Source organism: Dromaius novaehollandiae, chromosome W (genome assembly GCF_036370855.1).
Source record: "Dromaius novaehollandiae isolate bDroNov1 chromosome W, bDroNov1.hap1, whole genome shotgun sequence".
Classification (NCBI taxonomy): Eukaryota; Metazoa; Chordata; class Aves; order Casuariiformes; family Dromaiidae; genus Dromaius; species Dromaius novaehollandiae.
Genome location: NC_088130.1, coordinates 43254020 through 43269441, shown reverse-complemented (window position 1 = coordinate 43269441; position 15422 = coordinate 43254020). Strand labels below are relative to the sequence as shown.

Genomic DNA, 15422 nt, shown 5'->3' with positions numbered 1-15422 from the left:
AAGATCACAGGCTTTCAGGAGCAAATTCCAGACTATCTACAGATTTTATTCTATAGCTTTGATAACAACTGACACAATGTAGATTGATGTTTGTCATGTTTCAGATCCTCAGCTGCCTTCGGTATGATTTCTAGACAACATTTGAAGCCAAGGCTAATATTCTTCAGACCAAGAAGAATATTTTAAGAAAAAATATTCCAGCCCATCTCCTGAACCTACCTCCAGCATAAGATCAGCTGAACTGAAGGTGAAACAAAACAAATAATCCAGAAGCAAAATTCCTTTTTGATGTTGTTCTTAAGGTAACACCATTACATACCATCCCTTACAGAGAGCAGGTAAAGAACAGTGACCACCACAATTGTACTGACAGAAAATAATGCTGTGTAATTGTGTAGTACGGAATTTGAAATAAGAGTAGAAACTTTTCTACACAGCAGTAAATGTCTGTTATATACAGTTTGGAGCAGTAAATATGCTACATGCCTTGTAACTCAGAATTGAAAGAAAGGAGATTGTAAAACCCAGGAGAAATGCCAAAGCACTGGTAGAACAAAGCAGACCACAAAGCTTTTATAGGCTGGTAGAGAGGACGGGAGATAGAGAATAAATGTAACAGCAATTCTCACAAAATCTGAGGATAATTTAGGTTGGAAGGGATCTCTGGAAGTGCCTAGTCCCACCTTCTTCTTAAAGCAGGGCTAACTTCAAAGTTAAATCAGGTTGGTTAGGGTCTTGCCTAGTTGAGTTTTGAAAGTCTCCAAGGGCGGAGATGCTGTGGCCTCCCTGTACACCCTGTTGCAGAGTGTGACCACTGTTATGGTGAAGAATTTTTCCTTTAGCTGCAGTAGGACTTCCCTTGATGCAGTTTACGTCTGCTGCCACCTGTCCTTTCACTGTGCGCCTCTGAGAAAAGTCCGGCTTCATCTTTTCTACATCCCCCAACAGGCAGCAATAAGAACCTGCCTTGGCTCCCTCTTTCACACCCTAAGCCAGCCTGGTCCCTTAGGCTTGTGTGGCACGTGCTCCACCCTCCTGCTAGACTCCCTCCACTTGGTCAATAACTGTCTTCTACTGAGGCCCCCAAGCTGGACACCATTTTTCTTCATGTAACCTCACAGGTGTCCAACCCAGGGAGACAATCACAGCCCTTGACCTGCTGGCTGTGCTCTCGCCGTCGCTGCTCTGTTGGCAGCTCAGCCTTCCTCACTGCAAGGGCTCGCTACTGGCTCAGGCTCGACTTGTCCGCTAGGACCCACAGCTCCTTCTCTAGGTCTCCAGGTCCCTCAGGTCTGAGCCCCCCAGACCTAGCCTGCGGCATCATATAGAGTTACTCCATCCCAGGTGCAAGACTTTGCACTTGCCTTCGTTGAACATCCTTGAGGTTCCCACTGGCCCATTCCTCCAGCTGGTAGAGGTCTCCCTGAGTGGCAGCACTCCAGCATCCTCATCGTTTCCCCCTATTTGGTGCCACTCATGAACTTTATTCTGCCACATCATCCAGGTCATTGACAAAGATATGCACCGGTATCAGCCCCAGCACCAGTCTCTAAGGAACAGCACTCATGAATTGCTGATCACTACCCTTCAAGCATAATGGTCCGGCCACTTTATCATCTACCTTGTAATTCGCTCCTTCAGCCCTTATCTCCCCAATTTAGCTACAAGGATGAGATAAGAGATGATATCCAAAGTCTTGCTAAAGTCAAGTAATAAGTTTAGTAATAAGTCGCTAAGGAAAGAAATTAAGGCATAAATACAGAACACGAATGCCAGTTCCTGCCCTATGCAATAAAGATTTAGCAGCAAACAGCTCCTGAGAAAGCTCTTGGACTTTTTGACATGGAAGATGCAAATCTGTTTAACAGTATCCAGACTTAATTTCAACAGGTTAGCTTGAATACCAGAAACAGTTCAGACACAGATGCACAGCGTGCTACAAGTCATTTTCCCTGCCAAGGAGTTTAGCACACGCAGAGCTTGAGGTTGTCACAAGTAAATTTTGTCTAGTATCCAAGCTAACTGATTTATACCTAGCTGAACGTTTTTGCGTAGTGTTGGTCAGTGGAGGCATATCCCAATAACCTTCTGATACACAAGATCATTTCAAGAGTTATCCGAGATCTCACTAACGATGACACACAGTTAAGGACCTCTGAAAAAACAGAGATGAATTTGAAGCCCAGGATGGGAGAATGATATGTGGAGAAGGTGATCTAGCGAGGAATTGTGGGAAGGCCAATAAGGGACTCATGTAAAAAATATTTTGCTGTGCATTAGTAAGGAAAAGGAAAAAAAATTCTTTGACAGAAAAAGATGGCAAATAATTATAAGATCAGCCAACAACATAGGGATCTGCAGGGTCAAGGAGCAGGTGCCTTGGGCCAAAAGGCTTTGGGGCACCTACTAAACTAAGAAAGCATAGAAATTGCCACTGAAATCAAGTAGCTGGTAACTAAATACACACGTTCAGAAACTACTTATGTAAGAAGAGTATGAAGTCTTATATTAGGAGAGTATGCTCTAGAGGAAACTATTCCATGCGTTTAGAGAGCATGTGGACAAGCCTACACTTATTTAAAGAAATGGTACAGGTCTCATTTACCTACCGGTGCAGGATTGGGGCAGAAATAAGAGCAATATTAGTTGAGCTGAATTCACTGAAATTTCATCACAAATCTGGGGAAATTCCTCCTAGACAGTTCATTTCACTTCTGACTTTTCCTAGTGACATGATAGCTGAATCAATATCTGTAGTTTATTTCAGTCCTTTTTTTATTTAGCAGGTGATGTATGTTTAATTCTAGCATATTCATTTCATCGAAACCATTCAGCCGTTTCTGTTGATTTTTGAACCTTTTCTCAAGATTTATTTTTTTGCATTGTGGATTAGACTGTACTTTTCTTTCTGCAAAAAAAGTCTTCTAAATCAAAGTAAAAATGAGCAAGCTTCTCATTAGCAACAAGAAAAACAGAAATAAATCTAGACTCATTCAAAAAGCAGGCTGTAATCTCTTCTAATTATTTCCATAACCCTAAGGAAGCCACATTTCCCCGGAGAGTATCTGAGATAATCCTTGAATATTAAGAAAGGGGAGGAAAATGCAGCAGATTTAGCAGGCAAATTGGAGAGAGAAAGAGAGGCCTGAGCACCTGGGAAAGAGACATGCTTCAGCATTTATTACACTGACTGTTATTTCTCACAATCTGGAAAAAAAAATATATTCTTTTTCATTCCTTAGTCATACAGATGATTCAGACAGTTTTACGCTACAAATAATTCTGTTTTAAAAATACGTATTTCAATTACCTGATTATTATACGAGCAGCAGACTTGGGTACGAAATTTTGCCAAAACAGCTTAGAAAATCATTTTTTAAAATAGGATCCAAGATGAGAATTATGCCATAGAAATAATTTATTTAATAGCTCTCAGAAAGTTAATATCCTTGCTATTACCCTCTACCTCTTTAGATAAAAGTGTCTAATTTTGTCTTAAAACTGTGAATTGCAGTAATACATTTTCCTATCCAGAAATGCTGGATCCTTGTCCCCCCTCACAGGGATCTGTTGGGCTTTTGCAAAATTTCACTTGGAAACATTGCAAATAGTTTTCTTCCACTGTAGAAAATGTGTGCAATTTTGAGAAGCCGATTTCTCTTTTTCACCAAAATACACTTAGGAGACGCTGTGAGCAATATTTTGCATTTCTCTTTCCACCAGCTGCAATCCCAACACAACCAGTTATTCACAAATCAGCCAGGGCTATTCTGGACGGCTGCGTTCCCCCTTCCTAAAGGCTCAAATGACCAGGTTCAGGTACTGGTTTTGCCTTTGGGCGGCTTTCGACTTTTTCCCCTCCCCTACTTTTGGCTGGGGCTTTGAAAACTGGAGCGTCCACCAGCACCTGCAAGGCGTGAGCGCTCCCCTCCAGCGGGGAGGACAGCAGCGGCCGCCACGGCAGGCGCCTCCACCGCGTCCACCCTCCCTCGCTGGAGGCGGCTGGTCCTTTTGAGCAGCTCCTTGTTCCTAAATAACCCTCCTGCAGACGCTGAGAAAGCGTGTAGAGAATTGGGCACTACCCCCTCGCTATCAGGCAAAGAGGAAACACTTCACGCCGTCTTAAGAGTCCCAAAGCCTGCTGTGGCGGCGGGGTGCGGAGGGAGAGGACCAGGGCTCTGCAGGGGTCTCCTGGGGCTGCTGCTGAGCTCGGCAGTACTCCCCGGGCTCCGGTGAAGCAGCAAGCAGGCCTGCACTCGACAGGCACACGCGTGAGTATAAGCTTCTCCCTCTCTCTTCACAGGCACACATTTAAACGTGTATATATAAATGCCCCTAAAAGCTATGATATGTTTGAGCTTTTTAGGCTGAAATTAAATGCCACTCTTTAATCCTAACCTATTTCACAGGTGAACCAGCTCTTCTGAATTCCTGGATGCGCAGGAACGTGGGGGTCAGCTTGTGCCTCTGGCCCTGGCATTTTCATGTGACACAGCATGATCCAGGATAGACGCTGATTTTGATATTCTTTTTTTATTTTCTTTCTTTTTTTTTAATCTGCATTTTTGGATGGAGTGAGAGAGGAACTGCTTTTCATATACCAGTAGTTCGTTTTACCTGGAAAACTGTCAAGCATAAAATATGCCGGGTGGCTTTCTCTTCCTTTGTTTCTCACCCACATGCGCGTGCACACGCACATGCACACACACGTTAATTACAAGCAGAAAGCACAAATGACACTACATACTTCACCGCATCTGCTCAGGCCTTAATTAATCCAACCTTCACACCATCACCATGGCAACAATGCTTAACAGACTCTGCTGACTTGGAATATTCAATAGATAATCTTACACTACATATTTTATTCAAATTATAGCCATAGAATCGCTTCTGCGCTAGCATTGTAATGTCAGCACTGATGGGAACAGAATGAGCCCTTGCTCTGCTTGACCCCTCCTTATGCATTACCTCATTATAATGTATAATGATGTTCCAGCTAAGTCACATTAAAGCAGACACACTCTTTTTCAATAAAATGGGCCTATAAAAAAGCCCATTACCACATTTTGTGTACATTTAAAAGAAATGCTTGGGCTTCAGAAAATGAATAGGAATATTTTTCAGTGCTGTTCCTGCAACTCTTATCATAAAGGCAACTCCTATACGAAAATATCAATGGCAAAAAGGACTTTCCTTGTCATATTTTCTGTCTGTCTAGTCCTGGTGCCCTTCTTATCAGCTTTGTCTCCAGGCATGTGTTTGGGCAAGATGCAATCCCCGTTTTTTAAGTGTTAATAGAGGCTGGGGCAACATTGACCGTTAGGGCTAATGGGAGAGCTACGTATTTCGGTGGTTGGTTTGGCAAGGGAAGCCCCATCACCAGCTTTCAGCTGTGTCCCCTCTCGCTCCGCTGCTTTCCAGCACCAAAACCTTGTCCCGGACCCTGGCGCGTGGCCCTGGGGGTCCAGGGCAACCCGTCACGACCCGGCCTCCCCGGGGAGGATGGCTGACTGGGGCAGGCAGCCTCCACACCAGGGACGACGGGATGGAGGGCACCCTGGCGCGGAGAGCCACTGCGCACTCACGTCTCATAAACCATTGTGTCTTTCCTCAGGGTATTAAATTACAACTTTAAACACTGACAGCATATACACAAAGTTGGAAAGAATGATTTTGCTATTGTACTCAGAAAACTATGCTGCTCTGAAGGTATGCACGAATTAAATGTTAATCTGAGTCCAGGGATAATCTAATTATTGCTTCCTTTTGAAGTAAGGGAAACAGTATTTACTGAATAAATTATGGCTCTTTAAAGGTAAAACTTTCTTTGAAGATTAAGCAACACACATGTTGTTAGTTATTATAACCATGCTTGACCCCTGTTGCTTTGTAAAAATTGAAATGAATTTTGAGCTTTCACAGAGATGTTACATATCTGAGGGTGTTTCACTACTGCACATCCTTGTCAAATGTTTTTAAACAGAAGGTGAAACGACAGCATAACATAGATCACCAAATACATGAAAACTTGCTTGTGTGACCTGCGTAGCACACAACTACTCGTGCTGCAGAAGAAACCTCCGTGGCAGCACTGAGGACTCGCTGTGGCTGTCCCCATGGCGTGGGGACACGGTGCCCTTGCGGGTGGCTGCCAGCGCAGCTCGCAGGCCCCCACGCATGACGATGCCTCTGGGGGCTGCATCGCTCCCCTGGGGCCTGGGAGGACAGCACTGGGGTCCAGCGGTGCCCAGTGCCCAGGGTGCCTGCCTCTCACCACCCGGCTTCAAGCAAGGTTCCCACGGGAAAGGCCCACGTGCTCGGGGTTTGCACGGGAGCAATGCTCCCGGCACTGCGAGGGGGCTGAGGACGAGCCTGGGCTCCCGCAGGAGCGATCAGGGGGCTCCGGCGGGACAGGGCCGTGTAATCACACCCTCAGCCTGCTCCAGCGGCGAGTCCTCCGCCCATCAAAAAAGGCTTTCCACAGAAAGAGATGATCCTCCTTGCTGCCGGGGCGTGAATTCCCAGGCCTAATTAAACCCCGCCCAGCATATTCAGCTTCACTTTCTGCACTGGTTTAGGCTAGAGCTACACAGTAGTTTAATTATATACTAAACCAAAAATTTTGAATAAATAATAACAAATTATCATCATGATAAAGGAATTTCATGGAATTCTTGTATAGAATTTTTCATCAATAACTCTGTGATCACTGTACAGAAGATGATGTTGCCACTGTTTCTTGTGCTGCTTATTTCCCCAATTATTTATTTTTGAGTCCATATCACTTTGTCTGGCAGTTTATAATCTACGTTTGGAAAAGGTTTCATTCAACCAGAGCATTTTGTCTCTGAGTCTTTAAAGTTTGGATTCAAGTCTGCATGTTCCAAATATTTGAAGGCCTTCAGATCTCTTTTATGTTCAGGCCCATCTCTGTAATTACCCAAAAATCGCTGACAGACATTGCAGAAATAATAGGTTAGAAACATCTGAGCAACATTTAGGGAAATGTTTCTGCTTATCAGAAGGCAATCAGGAAATTAAGTGGTGCACACTAATTGAGTTACATTTAATTGAAATTATAGATGGAAGGCCTGCATTCTGGGGAAATCTAGCTGCTCAGATGTTGCGAGCTCCAAATTTCCCATAAGACAGAATACTTTGAGGTTAGTGTCTGTAAATCATGTCCTATTGTGCATTTTCAGAATATTCTAGATGTACTTTGACCATCTCACGGGCTCCTTAGTTTGTGAGACTCCAGCGTAGTCCTGACCATGAGACCAGCAGAAGTGATTAACACCTTACAAATAACCTAAACTGCTTCCTCTCTTTTTGGTGGTTTTGGACGACATTGACATACTGCCTTTTAAAACTGTTATCCTGATCTTTCAGAAGTATTATACAATAAACAGAATAAGAGCACCTGGAATCAGAAATGGAAATTGAACTGTACTTACTGTGCAAACAGAGACTTCCAGTAAAACAATGGACAATTCCTGCCATTTTCAATAATTATTTTGTATTGTGAGATACTCTTCAGCGCATACCAAGAGTGGTTTCCCAGTGTTGTAAGCCACCTTTTAAAATCTGCACACAACCATTCAACCTCAAGATACATACCTGCGGGATGAGAGCCAGAAGGACTGGTGAGCTGGGGTGACTCACGGGCTCCTCCAGGGCCTCTCCTCTCTGCTGGGAGGTGAAGCAGGGTTGAGTATGCTGCTGGGTCCCAGCGTGAGCTGGTGATACTGGCTTCAGCAGCACCAAATGGCATGTTCCTCCCACAGCTAGGTTTTTTGGATCACCAAATTTCCAGCATTTTCCTACTGCTAGTCCTCTGAGAACCCCAGGCCTGCTGCGCACCCACGGTTCCTGTTAGAGCCAGCCAGAGGAACGTGCCTCCTAGCTCTCCTTGAACATGAGGGAACACCATCAGTTTCTCAGGGAGCTCACTCCCCATCCAAGGATTGGCCATAAGCAGGCTTTGCCTCCTGTACCACTGAGTTTCACCTTCTGGTAAAAAATTCTTCTGTGACAGAGTTAGAAAAATATCAACACAGATCTCTATCCTGGAGCTTTAGATGTCTCCCGAGAACTTAAAATTAAAGAAAATGATCTTGATGAGTCTTCCTACAGAAAGCCAGGGCAGCAACTGAAAGGTAGATTTGACATGCTCCCAGTAACCTGCATTGCTTAAGAGATGTGCCACAGCATTCAACAGCAGCTAGGGTTTTTCTACAGTCTTATGACTTACTGTCCAGACATTTTACGTGAATGTATCCTGAATTTCAAATGAAGGAAATGAACTGAGGACAAGTCATCATTTCCAGAGCGGGACCAAGTCTCCAAACTGTCTGGAGAAGGAAGAGAACCTTACTCACAGATTCAGCTATGTGCGAGCTTTTTCTGTCCATAGGGCATCTACAAGCACTCCCAGATCTCAAAGTACATGACTGATTTGATGTGAGCTTCAAAGGAGGCCACACCTTAGCTTCAGATCCTCAAAGTCCTTCCTTTGCCTGCAGCATTGCCACTGTCCAGCTTTCATTCAGATACAAACTATTTAGATACTACTCAAGTGTCAGGGCACTTGGAGATAATTTTTTGAAGTCCATGACACCTTCTCTATTTGCCTGGTGACTGCACAGGGATACTAAGTAGGAGCACAGTTGGTTGTATGGGGCTCTGCAAGGGAGGGGGGCAATTTCACCTCCACTAATGTTCTGGAATAGATGATTTGAGTATATCACCCTGAAACCTTGCTCCTCACCCATATGGGTTATCAGTTACACACAGTCAACAGCCTCACAACGTGCAGGGACATCTCAGAGGATGAGACTGGTTACCAGTTGCTCAGTGATTGCCATTAAGGCTATTTCCATCCTACTGGCTCCCTTGCATCTGGATTGTGCTCTGCTGATATTTGCTTCAGTTAGATGAGCTTATAATTGGCCTTCAGCGTAGTGAGCCCCTCAGCACCACTAGGACAACTGTGAGTGCAGAACAGAACAAAATGTTTGCTTCCAGTGATGCATTACTTATTTCAGCCAGGATGAACACCAATTTTCTCATGTTTCTTGCACTACTCAAGACCAGCATGAGTGGATTTACAACTTGATTTGAACCTCCTTGAAGGGCTGCACCCTGGGAACCCAGGCGTGTTGTCATTTCATTCACATATGAGGGCAGAGGACGCATCCTCTTTGACAACCTGTCTTCAGCTCACAGGATAGTTTATCCATGCAGGTCTCTGTGGTGAGTTGTGGTAGGTTGGGTTAGAGAATGATTCGCACCTCTGCATAGCTGCTATTGGCTTGATTTGGCAGTTTTACAGAATGCTGATGAGAAAGTTTCCTTGGGCCTGTTAAACAGCCTCTCAGGAAAAATTCTTTGTTTCAACTTGTATGCTTCAGCTGTCACTTTTGTAAATATCTCATCCTCCCTCCATCTGGCAGTGGATTTCACAAATATGGCATTTAACCCAGTTCTCTGATTAACAGTCTAACAAACAGTAAGTTTATAATAATTACTGATATTTTGTCTGAGTGGAAGGGCTTGATCAATGAAGGTGCTTAGGAAACATCCCATTCTCTATACCCGGCATACCTTTTTCCTGTTTCTTTTCTCTCCTTCCTATTCCCACCAAGGCTATTTTGAGTCTCAACCGCAGAACTTTGCAGGCGCACTGAGGCTGGCACGAGTCGGGGTAGGTTAGCAGCTAGCAGGTAGGGCTGGGAAGCAGCACCTGAAGCCAAGGAGAAAGCAGACATCATGCCTGAAAAAACAGCTCTAGTTCTAAGATGAACCCTCAAATTCCAAGAGAAGTGAATGAGGAGATGTGTCCCTTAGCCTGCTGTGCCATCACCGGCACATACGGCTCAGTGACTGGTTTGAGAAGAAGGACCAAGGACTCGGATCTCCCTGGCACTGAGCTCTTCTAGGTAAGGTGTGGGAATGAACTGATCTGAGCCTGAGCAAGCAGGGAGAAGAGGAAGAAACTCCCACACAGTTCATCACCAAGGTGGGCAACACAGCTCCCCAGGAATTTGGGAGCCACCTACTGACCTGGGTAGAGCTGCCTGCAACACCGCTCTGCACGTCGAAAAAAATGCTGAAACTCCCAGATGACGTGCCTGGAGCATTTTACCACCACGGCCAAAAGATATCTGCAAGTTCCTCCATGATCCTATTAGTCTTTGGTGATCTCCAAATATACATAAACCTAAATGTCTGCTGTCTGACGAAATTCTGCAGAGCAAAGAGCTGTATTAATGAGAACACTTGAGATAACTGCCACCAAGAACCCTGGGGCTTGTTCCTTTATACTGAAGGAAGGCAAAACTCTGTTTTCACATTAGCCTGTTAAGGGAAGCCTTTGTGCAAAACGACCTTCTAGCCATTCTCACAGCCTCATCTCAGAAGCTGGTAGCAGGCGAGACAGGGAAACCTTTTTGGAGATTCAGTTAACACGCCAGTGTCCGTGTGACTAAGACTGATGAGAATCTTAACAGCTACTTCTGCAGCGCTTTTACATGCAGATACGTACTAGAGACAAGTAAACAACACACACCTCCATTTACCTCAGGGAACAAGTCATACAGGGGACTATGATTCAATAACAGAGTAGACCTCCAAACTCCTCCAGCATGCTAGTGCCCCATAACCTAAGCTGTTCTACCTATAGGCTAGGAACAGGGCACAGAGAAGGCTTTGGGCCAGACGGATTTGGGGCTGGAATTCTTTTCAAATAGCAGATTCCTTAGAAGGTATCTGGGAACTCCTGTTATTTCCCCATCTGTGGTAAAATTGTATGGAAAACTGCCCCATCTGCACCTTCCGTTGAATGAAAAATTCACTCAGTGCACATCCTTAGCATGTTATTTACTATCGCGCAGCGTGTTTGCTTTTCTCTGAACGAACTCCATGAATATGATTTTACCAGTGTTACAGCACATCGCTGCAGAATTTACACCAACCTGATTGAGATGCAGTGAAGAGTCTTACTCGCTTTTGCCACCTAAATGGATGGCATATAAATTAACACAGCCCACAGGGCACCAGAAGTAAAATGACTTATGTTCCTCACAAGGCAAATCTTAACAGATTTTTAAAAAATCACCTTAATAAATAATCTTCAGAGAGTTTTACTGAGAGGCCTAACCTGTATTTAATTTAGTCATTTGAAAATTACACCTATGCATGGACAAGCTTTGTGAGAAATCTCTAGAAAACGCAGCTAAATGTTTTGTTTACCTTATAATATAACAACAGCAAAGTGAAGCAATTTCTTTATTCTGGCCTCATGCCGTAAATGATTGAATGAACAGCTCTGAGGTTCTGGATGCAGCCCACTATAAGCCTGAGCCCTTCCTGAATTCCTTCTTCACCATTTTTGTAGATTTGCTGAAAAAAGTTTTGTTGCGAGTTTCCCATAAAAATCTTTCAAAGCTGCAAGATATCATGGCTTTACTATTATACCATGACATTAAGCAGGATGGGCTGGGCAAAGTCTAGGTTTTGCAGTGAAAGAAATCTCCCTTTTCTTAAATGATGGAAGAATGTCAAAAAATTAAAAAACAGCGAGAGAGCCCAGCCCAGTGCAGTGGAGGTCTGCAATAAGGCAACTGCTCTTTTATTCCAACACTGACATAAATGACTAAATTCTGTTCTGAGCTTTCAGAGGCAATATGCCTTGAGAAGCATGGGAAAAAAGAAAACACAATGTATGGGATCAAAATTAAAAATAAATAAATATAACAGGCCTTGCAAATATGTCCACTTCACTTTTAATAAAGGTGAGGGGGGAAAAAGCATTTTGAATATATTTTTCTAATTAAAAACAAAAAGAGGAATCATTAATATATGCCTGACAGTGACTGGAAATGCAGCCTGCTAAAATAGCTGAGTCTCACCGGGGCTACACTCAAATTCTGCTAAGTATTAACAAATGCCTAAATAATGGACAGAGTTCAGGGGTTCATAATACATCTTGCTATAAAGAGCACCTGCTGAAACCACCCTGGCCCATAGTTTAAACATTTTCTACAATTAAAATACCTAAATCTAGAGGCCACCTGTTTCCTGCCTTTGCCTTCCTCTGGTGCCTTAAGTCTTGCTGTAAACACAGGTGAGCAAAGTAAGATGCTGCTTGATGGTAGAGGACTTGAGGAATTTTCACGACAGCTGAAGTACGGACCAGCTGCTTTCGACTCCCAGCCCCTTAATTAAAACTGATGAGAGAAGCAGCATCCTCGCTTCCTCTCCCAGTTGCGAGGTACTTACATAACAATTCCCATCTCGGGTTGGGACAGCAGCCATCCATCCAGCAGTTTGTATTTGACAGTAACCAGTACCAGATGTTTCAGTGAAGGCATAATAAAATGCAGAGTGAGCAAGTGCAAAGAAAACTGCCCATTTTTTTCCCAGTTTCCCACTGGTCAGTGGGTAACGCACATAGCATGAGATGAGTTGCATTGCAGGAGCTGGTCCTGCTATTCAGAAACTTGCCAAAAAGCTGTCCGGATGGCAACCTTAATTACATTGCTGGCCAGTCAAATAGAGAGGTTATGGACTGTTCTTACTTTAGGACCCTCAACAAGAGGTTGGATTTTGGATTCCCACTTTAACTTTTGTCTAACTGCGAAATTTAAAGAAAGTAAAAAAAGACTTTCTTACATTCTAAAAAGCCTTTATGGAGCATAAGTAGCATCAAAGTAGTGCTGTCAGGTGAGCAACAATCCTGAAGGTTGAAAATAGAAACTTGAAAATACATTTGTAGGCTTCATCTTTCCCTGGTGCCACTGGCAAACGAATTAATATCAGCAGGAATCAGGACCTATTTGTCAAGAAAGTCAGTGGCACAGTTGCTAGTCCAAGACAGCAGCCAACCCGTAAGCCTGGCAGCCCAGTAACAAGCAACTCAGAAAGGATGAGTTTTGAATATTCCCAATACCACGCCAATCCCTGCAGGAGAATGCTCCACAAGAGGAAATCCGTGCTGACAAACATCTACCATCTAAACCTCTGCTCCTTGCAAGAGGTTTTGCACAATGCATGGCTCAGCGTAAAGCAGAAACCGTATGACACTTGAGGCTTATCCAGGCAAGGGTGCACGAGCAATGCTGCGCTCCCCTGCCCCGCGAGGTGGGTGAACGCGAGGCAGCTCCGATCCGGGAGCTGTGCACCTGCGTTCCCGCTGCACTACTCCTGCTCTAATGGGCCCCACCAAGCCGCCCCCGGGCAGTCCGGAGGGCATGGCCAGCTGAGGGCTGCCCGCGCCTGCTGGAGCGGCATGGCCTTGGGTTTGCCAAGTGGGGAAGGAAACTTTTTCCTCCTGTTTTCAAGCCTCTTTGGAGGACCTGACATTGCATCACAGTTGCAGGGAGAGGCACAGAATATTTATTCAATTCAACAAAAGTATACAAAGATTTCTGAAAAACAAAAGGCACAAAACAGGTCCTGGTTTCTTACTGCCTACCACACTGATGATCTTGTGAACCTGAAAGCAAAAAGGTAGCTAGCTCCTACATGGAAAAGCAGCAGACTTTCAAAGGAGTTCAGTTAAACTAAAAGAATACAATTTTTCCCCCCCTCTTTTCCTTTGACCAGTGAGAAGGTTTCATCTGGTAAATTTTAATGCAAATATAAGTACGGGCACTTACTGAAATAAGGTGCAGTTATAATACAATAACAAACTGACTTACAGCATCTCTGCACAGAAACTGGTAATACCATCAAACTGATGATAAGCTTTGGGACATGAACAAACACCTGCTAGCAATTAATGCTGACAGCATAAAAAGCATCCTCCTCTGAGCAGTTTCTGAGCCAAGTGACAAGGAAAACAACCTGATATAGCCCTCTGGTTAAGGGTAGATAGAGCATTTTAACAAAGATTATAGCCATCATTCTTATCTTGCTGTCTTTTTGCGTAATATCACAATTGTTAGAAGGTTACTGATCCATACTCTGAAATCTCAGATAGCATACCTCTGAGTTTGCCCTTTGAAAAAGAGGACTCAAGAGAAAAGCAACACCAGCATTCACAGCTCTTGGTGGCATCTTTATGATTCCAAAACATTATGTTTCCCCTGCTTCCCATTGCTTCTTGTGAAGCATTTGAAATCACGCCATAAATTAAAGATTATAAAAAAAAAGGCTTCAAAATAACTTAATTGTTATATTTATCGTGGGGCAAATTTTGCACTGAATATTAAATACTATCCTTAAAGCCATTTGGTCATACAGAGAGCAACTACATACATTTAGAAAAGCAAACACAATTATATGCCAAGGTGATACTGAGATTAGAAAATAAACCATCAGAGGTAAACAATATTTTCCTCTACTCTGTCTCCACTTTCTGCATCCTGCTGGCTCTCTGGCTGGTGGTTCAACAGCGCATCTGCTCGCAGGGGCTGGATGGATCCATGGTTTGGACTGCCTGTTTGGGGACCCTGGGCCTGTGACGCATTTAGATCTGTAACACACAAGAGAAAGCCATGTAACAATCTATTTTCTTCAATGCCCCTGCACTCACAAAGAGCAAATAATGACTTTTTGATTAGCAGCGTGTTAAACCATTACTTCCTAGCTTACGGCATCTATCTAGAAAGGAAAACACTTATGTATAAAGAATTATACTAAAGCCTAGAGAAAGGCATCTTATCCAGATTTCCAAAAATCTGTTCAAGTCTTCCCACTGTTATCCAACAGTTTGGATCAGTGTCATTATATTTGCAATAGTACTAAAAGAACGTTCAGAATGATCTATAAAAGAGTTTTATACTCATACTTTACTAACCAGACACACACTAATGGAAAGGCATAAATGCTCTAAGAGTTGGGCTGGAAGGCAACATACAGTACATAATTATCCTTTATTAGTAAGATAACTCATTTGTAAAATTAATAGAGCATCCAGCGGTACATAAAGTTTATTTGCAAGCCTTTTTTTTCTGGATGAAAAAGACTAAAGGGAGTAAATCTCAGCTAAGTCTACCTGACTTGCACTTGCAGTCTGTAATAGCTGTATAATCATTCAACTTTCTCTGCCAAGACTTTCTGTGTCAGTTCAGGCAAGCCACCTACTCTATTTCTTGTTTCAATCCTTTAGGTGTGAAGTAAAGATAATACCTGCTCCCAAACACTAATAAATTATTTCACAAGGATCTCCATTTGTTATCTTTCAAATTTTCTCCTTTAGATGGGGAAAACAGAATCACATACTTCTTTTTCAGGGTAGAGCTTTGAAGGCTTTTGCTATCATCTGCAGGTTACTCAAAAACAACAACCATGTTTGGGGGTTTTTCTTACTCAGCTTTGTGTACCACTTCAGGCCCTCAGGAACTATACTGTAGTTGGCATTTCTGCATCTTTATTTCTGCAAAGCAACATTTACCAGAATAGCAAGCTGCGTAAGA

At 43.4% G+C, this 15422-nt stretch overlaps 1 protein-coding gene and 1 long non-coding RNA gene across 15 annotated transcripts in view; one reads left to right on the top strand and one right to left on the bottom strand.

The window, feature by feature from the left end:
- The first annotated feature begins 3941 nt into the window (after window positions 1-3941).
- On the top strand, window positions 3942-5847 carry LOC135324321 (uncharacterized). Its single transcript, XR_010385692.1, has 2 exons — window positions 3942-4271; window positions 4410-5847. It is a non-coding gene; the product is annotated as an uncharacterized LOC135324321 (long non-coding RNA).
- A 7528-nt stretch (window positions 5848-13375) lies between these two features.
- LOC112987015 (rho guanine nucleotide exchange factor 28) overlaps window positions 13376-15422 on the bottom strand; it is a 133736-nt gene continuing 131689 nt past the window's right edge. For all 14 annotated transcript variants that reach the window (XM_064499971.1, XM_064499978.1, XM_064499973.1 and 11 more), the window contains one exon: window positions 13376-14479. In XM_064499971.1, the coding sequence (XP_064356041.1) occupies window positions 14322-14479 (158 nt within the window). In that variant the 3' untranslated portion in view covers window positions 13376-14321. The remainder of the gene's footprint in view (window positions 14480-15422) is intronic.